We start from the raw sequence: 9,635 nt of genomic DNA, 5'->3' as shown, positions 1-9,635 counted from the left end.
ACTAGCCAGGAAGATATGGAAGATGAAGAAGTAAAGGATATGGTTGCAGAGGATGAGGAGGACTCAGAATCCGGAGACAACTAGGATTTTGGCACATACCGAAGGATGTGCAAGTTCAGAGGGGGTGGATGTCGTGATGTTATGAGGACACAGTGTGAAAAAGTATGGAATGCATCATCATTCGACTTCTTATTAATCAAGAGACTCAATGTGATCAGAGCTAGTAGTACTAGTGTGAGTTGCATGGATTATCCAAAAATACTAGATTTTTGGATAATTTTAGTCTATTTTTGATATTATTTATTGTAAAAATCTGAAAATTTTAGAAAAATCTTCTAGATTAGAATGGCATGCAAAAAGCTAGTTGCTTTTTCAGCCAATTAGGGGATTTTCATAAGAAGGACAGATTGACGAAATCGTGCGCGTCAGGATCGCTGTAAACAGGCTGAAAACTGCAGATTGAACTGAAAGAAGCAGAAGGAGTGATCTGGGAGATCCGTGATCAGGTGTCCTTGGGTTTTACCCCCCTTTCGAAGCCAACGGAGCCATCAAATTTGGGTTCCGAGCAGTAGAGAAGGAGCTGTAATTTTTATGCACGTTTTGTTCTACGAAGAAGCGCCAGGAGATCTAATGCCTGGAGATTGCTTCTGAGTAGTGCGAAGATCTCGGGTTCTTTCAATACATATTGATTCAATTCATTGTGATTTGTTTTTGTAGTGTTTACCACTTGGGTATTCTCTATCTTCTCTTCCATCTCCTATCTCTACTTCCTTCCACTTTTGATCCTCGGTGGATTCGACCTTTCGACAAAAACCCCTCTGACACCGTCAACTTCTTGCACAAGGAATCCACCTTGTGTACGAGCCCCTGCAAATAAATATAGTTTTATAGAATCCACCGAAAAACCTCACAAAATCCACAGTGAAATAAAAACCTCACGAAATCCACCATGGAATAAAAACCTCACAGAATCCACCATGGAATATGCCTCCTGGCAACATTTCAGTTTTCCTAATGAACATGAGATGCTAAGATACCATTTTACTTTGGAAAAGACACATTCTGATCCAACTTTGGCATTACTACCTTCAAGCTCTCTCTTAACCTTGGCCTCCTAGATGAGTTGGAGAGTGAAAAAGCTCGCAATTTGATGGCCAAAAGATGGTGGGTTTGCCACGAAGTTACCAAGCCCAAAAACATCAAACTATCTTGGTTGTTTCTTTGGATCCCAAGCCTTTGCAAGATATCTCACCAGGTGGTTTTGGCAATACAACCATCCTATAAGGCATGCTTGAGAGTGTCCTCTTCACCACAAAAGCAGGACCCATGCCTCTACTCTTGAGTTTACTCCCAGTGATGAGAGATGCCAGCACCACTTTCCATGCTAGCACTTTATCCTTTAATGGCAGCTTCAAAGACCATATTCCTCTCATAATTTCATTGAATTGCCTTTCTGAAATTTTAACTTGCCATGCTTTATTGACTATGTCAACCTCAGGAGAGGAAGGATTTAACACGGATTTGATGAGCTTTTTGCTCAGCTTGTATTGCATGATGCCGATGGTTGAAATAGGTTGTTGATTGCATCTTGCCTCCATAATGGATTTAACACCTAGCTCAAGCTCTTCTTTTAGGCTTTCCTCAGCCATGGGCACCAAGTATTTGTTCTTGTGAGATTTGTTTCATAGGAATTTGCAGATCAAGGAATCTCAAGTTTTTTGTGTAGTGGAGCTCCACGCAATTAGAGGCAAATAGAAATTTAGTGCAGGATAGACAAAAATCTTGAGTATCTTAAGCCTAACATGAAGAGGCCATGCCTTGGAAGACCAACAATTGAGTTTTTTCCTTACCTTCTCAAGTGTCTAGCCTGTACGTTCTGATTCCATAAAACCTAGTCCTACTAGAAAGCCAAAATATATAAAAGTATTGCCCTTGGTAACTATCTTTGCTTTCCATCCTAGTCCTCTCAGACAGTCTTCTGTCACACTTGTTTAGATTTCTTTGGTCTACTTTCAATATCATCATCAAATTGTCGGTGAAACCTTGCCCAATAAGATATTTATCATGATACATGAGCCCTTGAAGTTGACCTTTTTCCACACAAGTCAATAAGACAAAATAGAGGTGTGTGGCCAATGCAAATAGTGGGGGCTGAGAGGGCATCCTTGGTAGACCCCCCTCTTGATAGTCAGAAGGGTCAAGCAAAGAACCATTTAGAGAGATAGGGGCTTCAGCTTAGTCTCCTAAGAGGAATGTCAAGTGTGCAATTCTCCTATCAAAAGGCATCCTGATCATGACCTCTTCTATATATCTCCTTGAGACTCTGTCAAAGGCCTTTTGTAGATCTAGCTATAAGAAGACAACCTGTTGTTTGGAGGTGGCAGTCCCTTTTGTGGCCACAATGGTATTTAACACATTGTCTAACAAGGTGTTGGGGTAAAAGGCCTCTGGGCCTACCCGTTTATACTGTGACCGCCCATTCTTTATTCATATATGATATGATAGTGCAATAAGGCTGTCAGTTCAATTGGACAACACCTACATTGTGTGTGTTCTTCTCTCCCGCGTCTTCCACTTCTCCTTCTCCACTGCCATTGCATCCCCTTCAACTGGTATCAGAGCGGGATCTTTGGAGTGCTTCCCAGCCATGCACGCGAGCTTCGAGATCTTCCTTCATAGGTATTCTCAAACATTCATAGGTACAACAGGGTTTCTTGAAGTGTGGCCGCCATTGGAGCTTCACCTTGAAGCTTGGCTGCTCCCCCCTTACCTTTGGCTTGTTTGAGGCCTTCCTTGGCTTTAACCGAACCCCTCCGAATCTTGGCCACCATTTTTCCAGCCTCAGGACCAGCATTTACAGTTGGCACAATCACGTAGCCCTCCCATATGTGCCTTCAGCATTGACAGTCACAACAACAACTCTCCCCCTCCTTTGGCACTTGATTTTGGCTCATTTGGAGCCCTCGGGCACTTGGCATTGAGCATTGACACTTGCATTTGACTTGGGTGATGTTTTGGGTCTGATTTGCACAGTCCCAGGATTGTTTACAGTAGCTCACAGACATTACACAGTAGTGTAACATTGGCATTTGTTGCTTGGGCTTAGTGGCATTGGCATTTGATGCCTGAATGGTCCCGTTTGGTGCCCGGATACTCGAAGATGATGTGCCTATGGTTTGACTTGGGTTTGAGCTTCAATTGAGCACTATTTTGCTCAGTTTTCACAGGTTATATGCTGCTATTATGAACAGGGCTGAAGCGCAGTTGCTTATGGTTTATGGTCATTGGATGCCTATGTATGCCTGGTTGGTACCCCCCATGCTTGGGAATGTTGTGCTCATGTTATGACTTGGTTTTGGTGCTGAGTTTGGCCCTAGATTACCTTTTTTTAGCAGTCATTTCGCTGCTATTATGAGCAAGGCTGAAGCTATTTAATGCTATACTCGGCTATGCCTATTGGTGCTCCCGGCTACTTGGGATGATGTATTCATATATTTGAATGATGCCACACTGATGTTTTATGCTCTGGAATCACTTTGAGCTGAGATTTAGAGCTCAATTTATGGTTTCACTGTCATTTTTTATTTGCAGATGGCAGTCACTTGAGATGGTTCACTAGTACCTATCACTTGAGTGATGCTTGTACGACCCGTTAGGGAATGATGTATGTAGTGGATGCTTTTGGGTTTGGCTGCAGGATGGCAGATGTTCTGGCTTTTTCTTGACTTTCATCGAGCATTCCATTGAGCAGTTTGACATTTGGTTGGCTTATTCCATATGTAGTTTTGATGCTATCTGGCCTTGGTGCTTCGATGCATGGATCCTGATGTTTGGGTGATGCAAACTTATGTATGAGCTGTGATTGCTCGTTTGCATTTGATATCCGGGATACTTACTGATCAGTGGACTTGGATAGTGCTTGGGATTTACAGCTATGGCTTTCTTACTCCTCTGTTGTCTAGCTTCTATGCTAGTTGGGCTCTTGTTGCCCATCCATCTTAGAGCGCAGATGCTATGTATGCTTACCCGTCTACGCACATGGTCTACTGTTGTATACCTTACAGAGCCACTTATTTGGATGTTGTTGTATAGAAGTTTGGGCTTCACCTAGAGCTTGACTCTTGCAGGATGCTTTACCACTTGTCGGTCTTTACTTGACTTGGATATTCCTTGATGGCATGATGTACTGCAAAGCTATGCATATGCATATGGTTATGGGCAGATTTCATGGCTGAATATCATATGCTCTTATGACAGATGTCTTATGCTTTACTGTACTGTGGTTGGTTATGTAATGCAGTTGGCTAGGACTCTTCTTCATGTGGGAGCTTTTGCATCCTTGATTGGTGCCTTTATGTCTTCCCATCCATTGAGGTTTCATGAGCATTTTGCAGCATGCTTCTACCACTGATGTACTAGCAGATGATTGTCTTTATGAGCAGGTTCCCTATGTTGGGATATCCCTCAACTGCACTTCCTGAGTATCATTGCCTTTGCTAGTTTGGGGAAGTTTCCCATCTGACTGTTTTCCTGGTCTTGCTGCCTCTGCCCACGAGGGCTTTGCAACGTTGGGAGGTTGTTCTTCATCCTGGCGGTTGCGAATTCCTTGAAGTAGTGACCCCAAAGTCCCCAACTATGGTAGGAGCCTGTGAACTTGCTCCACGAGGGTTTGAAACTGACATCCCCCACATATGGGACCTCAATATCAATGTATTCTTGTTGCTTGAGACTGGTATCCCATAATAGGGAGAAACAATTCGTGAATGGACTGGAAAGGGGGGAAAATGTATAGTTGCTTCCCAAGACCCTTGGCAATGTAGCTTCCTTCTCGGCAAATATGGCTTCGAAGAAACCATTGTCCGTGTAATGGATCTGATCCACCAATCCTTCATTCTTAAGTATTGCATTAAACCACGTTGGAACCTCCATCACCTTAGGGGATCTTCCACTTCTCGAGCAAATGTGTTGTTGTAGTATGGGTCTTGTATCTTAACACGAGTCCTTCCCTCAGCACGATTAACCCGCAATGTGGGTTTACTACAAAAGTTGGGTTTACTTTTGGTCAAGGTCTGAATCTACGATTTTAAGAGGGACACCCCAACCGTCAACACCATTCAATGGCAATGTGGGCCCATGAAATTTTAAATGCGGCCGTTCCACAAAGCCCAAGGTCACCGGCTAGTCGGGTTTGATAGCTTGAGTAGGTTTACTATCCCCGAAATCACGGTGTAACTCCTGGAAATCCACTCTTTTCCGACGTGCTGGGTTTACTTATTGGGTTGAGATTACTGTACTTTATGGGTTTACTTGTCGTAAAAGGAGCGGCTGAGATTCCGTCCTTTTTTTGGGTGCATCGTCCACCGTTGATCCCATCTCTTTGGGGTCATAAAGACCCCATGGGAGATAGTCTTGAGGATCGCCGCCTCGGTTTGGTGAATTCCATGCAATTATTTCATGCGGAATAACGGTCATTCCACAAAGCCCGAGGTCACCGGCTAGTTGCGTTTACTATCTCTAAAATCACAATGTAACTCCCAGAAATCTGCTCTTTTCCGACATGCTGGATTTACTTATTGGGTTGGGATTACTGTACTTTATGGGTTTACTTGTTGAAAAAGGAGCGACCAAGATTCCGTCCTTTTTTCGGGTGCAGTGTCCACCATTGATCCCATCTCCTTGGGTCATAAAGACCCCATGGGAGATAGTCCTCAGACGAAGGCGGAGCTCTGATACCCACAAATTTCTTAGGTATCAGTCGCAAAATAATAAGAGCAAGGGTATTACATGCCCAATAAGGTCAAGAATATAATAATGATGATGAGACTAATGACGTGGCAGAAGGCATCCGCACACGTTCCGACAGCCCCTCTCTCACTGGGAGTCCTACTTGGCAACTAAAGCACGATAGAGATGACTGGTCGAACTCTACTAGGCTTCTATATCCAGCTCTCCTCTCTCTCTCTCTCTCTCTCGCCCACACCCCACTCGCCTCCTCCCATGGGTATCGACAAGGGCCCGGACGGCTTCTCCCTCGTCGGCTGCCGCAACTTCGTCCGCCAAAACCCCTTCTCCGACCGCTTCCCCGTCCATCGCTTCCACCACATCGAGTTCTGGTGCGGCGATGCCTCCAACACATGGCGGCGCTTCTCCTGGGGCCTTGGCATGGCCCTCACCGCCAAGTCTGACCAGACTACCGGAAACCAGACCTACTGCTCCTATGTAGTCCAGTCGCAGGATCTCCTGTTCGCCTTCTCTGCCCCGTACACCGATGCTGTCGACCAGTCCAGCTCCCGGATGCCGCACCCTGGTTGGAAGAGCCAGGAAGCCAGGCGTTTCTTTGACAGCCATGGATTGGGAGTTCGTGCCGTTGGGATTGTGGTTGATGATGCAGAGGAGGCTTTCAGGGCTAGTGTGGAAAATGGTGCGGTCCCGGTGTTTGAACCACAGAAATTGGTAGAGGACGCTTCGGGGAGAGGAGCGATGCTGTCGGAGGTGAAGCTGTATGGAGATGTGGTCCTCAGGTATTTTTCTTGGAATTCGTCCTCGTAATGAGAATCTTGATTGATTGTAAAGTGCATTAATTGTCTCTTCATGCAATCTCGGTGTTTTTTTTAGCGCTGTGCTGTTTTCCTGTGGGTGGTGGATTGGGAATCATCCAACGTTTTGTGGAACAGTTCAGGATGCTTCCCTAGAAGTTTGGATTAAGAAATTGAATGGGTGCAACCGAATGTGGCAATTGGCGCATCATTGTGTGATAGAAAAGGCAACTCTTGCTTGCAAAGCAAAATGGAAGTTTTGGATCCAAAAATGTCCTAGAAATGACTTTGTTGGGGGCAGCATTAACTCCATTGGGTCTACTTCATGGTCCAACAAGAAAGGATGATTTCTGGACCTTGCTTGGGCTATTAGTGAGAAAGCCAAGAAAATGCTTTTGCAAGAATTGGACATCAGGGTTATGTGTACTCTGTGTCCAATTTACTGAAATTTGTTTGAATGTTACGTACAGGTATCTTTGCTACATTATGCATGTACTGCCCTTGTTTTGGGATTCTTTCAAGATGTCATGTTTTGTTTTAATCCTTGTTATTTTGCTGTGCATTTTCTAGGCATGTATATATGTTATGTTTCCCCCTGTCATTGTGCTGTGCATTTATGGGCGTATGAATATGCATGCTGAAACAGTTTTACTTTATGCAGGTATGTGAGCTTTTTCAATGGGTTTACTGGCCCTTTTCTTCCTAATTATGAGAAGGTTGAATCTCCCCCACTTTCTTATGGTCTGAAGAGACTGGATCACGCTGTTGGGAATGTCCACAGCCTACTGGAGAGTGTTCAGTACATTGCCAAATTTACAGGATTTCATGAGTTTGCTGAATTTACAGCAGATGATGTTGGCACTGCAGAAAGTGGTTTGAATTCAATGGTCCTTGCAAGCAATAATGAGATGGTCCTCCTTCCACTCAATGAACCTGTATTTGGAACTAAACGCAAATCACAAATTCAAACTTATCTTGAATATAATGAGGGCCCTGGATTGCAGCACCTTGCTCTGCTTTGTGATGATATTTTTTCTTTACTGAAGGAAATGAGGATGAGGACTCACCTTGGAGGTTTTGATTTCATGCCAAAGCCTCCATCAACATATTATCGAAATTTAAGGAACAGGGTTGCAGATATACTGACAGAGGAGCAAATGAATGAATGTGAGGAATTGGGTATCTTGGTCGATAAAGATGACCAGGGTGTTTTGCTTCAAATTTTCACCAAGCCTGTGGGTGATAGGTAACAGCTCTGAGACTCGCTTTGTTGTTTCTCTGCAGCAATATTTCTGCCCTATATTCAAATAAAGACCGACAGGTAGAGAAATAACGTAACACCATAAGGGTCGAAGGAAGTGACCTGGCAGGGCCAATACTTATTAATTGAAGCTAATACATTGCAGGGGACAGTTGTTTCAACCGTCTGGGGAATATATTTTGTCAAGAATATTTGGAAATATATACTAGTGAACCAGTGATAGACCGAACCCTTAACACTTGAATTCTGCTTTTGGAAACTGCCACTGGTTGGTGAAAGCTGGCAGCCAGAAGCAGCACTCAATGTTTTTGATTTTATCTTCTTTTGGGGCGGAAAAAGGAGCATAAACCATATAACATAAATAAAAAGCTTTGTTTCTAAACTAGCAACACAGTTATTTTTATGGTAATTAACTGCTTTTTGGTTAGCAGGGGAAAAGGGGGCAGTGATAGACTTAATTTGAACTTGCATTTCTGTTATTGATGCTCACAATTGCTTCTGATATATATTTTTGTCTTGATACTCACTGACCTTGTGGATGGCAGGCCTACCATTTTTCTAGAAATGATACAGCGAATTGGGTGTATGGAAGCTAGAGAAGATGGTAAATTTGTTCAAAAAGGAGGCTGTGGAGGTTTCGGCAAAGGAAACTTTTCTGAGCTATTTAAATCCATTGAAGAGTATGAGAAGACACTTGATGGGACTGCAAGGGCATAATCCGAGGGTTGTAAGTACATATAGAGTATGGAGAGGCAAATGATGGTAGCAAAGATCACACTTTGGCAATGTTGTGACCATATGCTGTAAGATTAGTGTGTTCTCATGGCTTTATTCTTTACTTGAAAGTGGAAGATGCCACTTCATTATCTATCAATCGGACCATATGCTGTAAGATTAGTGTTTTCTCATGGCTTTATTCTTTACTTGAAAGTGGAAGATGCCACTTCATTATCTATCAATCGGACCTATTCTCTGTAGTTGGTAAGTTGGAGGTGGTACGGAATGCCAACTTCATGATCTGTAAATGGTATAGTTTCATTACTCCTGTTCCTGCATGATGATGCAGTTTTCCTGGCTTCATAATTTATTTTTTGGTGGCTAACGTAGCAATTTTAATGCTATAGTGTGAAAGTAAGGCAAAGGAAAATGGGGAGTGATTGTTTTAAACAAAGTTTAAGGAATGATATGGTCTGCATCTCAAGGAATGAGAAATGCATCTGGGTGTCCATTCAGGCAAGCTTATAATGTCCCTTAAAAGCAAGACAGCATCGGAAACTGCATACCAAGTATGCACAAAGCTTGAGTAAGAGAGGACCCTAAGTTGATAGCAGAGGGCAACATAGAGTGAATCCACTGATCCATGGAATTAAAAGCTAAAATATTCGTTATGGCCCTGCTGATGCATACTAAGGCTCTTGTTGAAAACTGTACATCATTGGAACAATGAATTTACGTATTGTTTCATGAATCATAAAACAATATATGACAGTGGGTGGAAATCTGAGTTAAACTCTCAGTGAAAAAATCTTGTTAGAGACAAGAATGCTGATATTAGTAGGCATATGGAGGAAGAGTTAAAGTCAAATGAATTAAGAGAGCAAAGAACCACTAGCTCACATGGAAGTGAAATGATGTAATAAACCCAAGGTCACAGGTTTCATTCTTGCAGGTAGGGGCACAGCACCTTGTATGATGTATGATGTATGAAGTTGATTATGGTTCCACCTGGCTGGACCAGCACCAAGATGGACATTGTAAGGGGACCACTTGTAAAGATCTGTGGTCAAGGGTTGGGTGTCCCTTGATTACAGGTATTGATGTATGCCCCAATATTCAAT

At 43.2% G+C, this 9,635-nt stretch overlaps 1 protein-coding gene across 3 annotated transcripts; it reads left to right on the top strand.

Moving 5' to 3' along the window:
• The first annotated feature begins 5,925 nt into the window (after positions 1–5,925).
• Positions 5,926–8,838, top strand: PDS1 (4-hydroxyphenylpyruvate dioxygenase). 3 transcript variants are annotated; one of them, XM_087684979.1, is made up of 4 exons: positions 5,926–6,521; positions 7,198–7,447; positions 7,583–7,782; positions 8,343–8,838. In XM_087684979.1, the coding sequence occupies exons 1-4, from the start codon at positions 5,998–6,000 to the stop codon at positions 8,512–8,514; spliced, it is 1,146 nt and encodes a 381-aa protein (XP_087541105.1). In that variant the 5' UTR covers positions 5,926–5,997; the 3' UTR covers positions 8,515–8,838. The 3 variants fall into 3 exon arrangements, with proteins under 3 accessions (XP_087541105.1, XP_087541103.1, XP_087541102.1); XM_087684977.1 differs by having other exon boundaries at positions 7,198–7,471; XM_087684976.1 differs by having other exon boundaries at positions 5,927–6,521; positions 7,198–7,782.
• Positions 8,839–9,635: the final 797 nt, after the last annotated feature.

The sequence above is a fragment of the Lygodium microphyllum genome, chromosome 9 (genome assembly GCF_053477565.2).
Source record: "Lygodium microphyllum isolate KBCC chromosome 9, Lygodium_microphyllum_v1.1.10, whole genome shotgun sequence".
In the NCBI taxonomy this organism is placed as follows: domain Eukaryota; kingdom Viridiplantae; phylum Streptophyta; class Polypodiopsida; order Schizaeales; family Lygodiaceae; genus Lygodium; species Lygodium microphyllum.
Note: the sequence above shows the minus strand (reverse complement) of the source record. Positions and strands in the feature narration are given on the sequence as shown.

What these genes read in the sequence shown, in the direction of transcription:
- PDS1 (XM_087684976.1), top strand. Translation starts at nt 5,998, where the DNA reads ATGGGTATCGACAAGGGCCCGGACGGCTTCTCCCTCGTCGGCTGCCGC. An exon ending in TATGGAGATGTGGTCCTCAG is followed by an intron (nt 6,522 to 7,197) that starts GTATTTTTCTTG and finishes TACTTTATGCAG; the next exon opens with GTATGTGAGCTTTTTCAATG. An exon ending in ACCAAGCCTGTGGGTGATAG is followed by an intron (nt 7,783 to 8,342) that starts GTAACAGCTCTG and finishes TGTGGATGGCAG; the next exon opens with GCCTACCATTTTTCTAGAAA.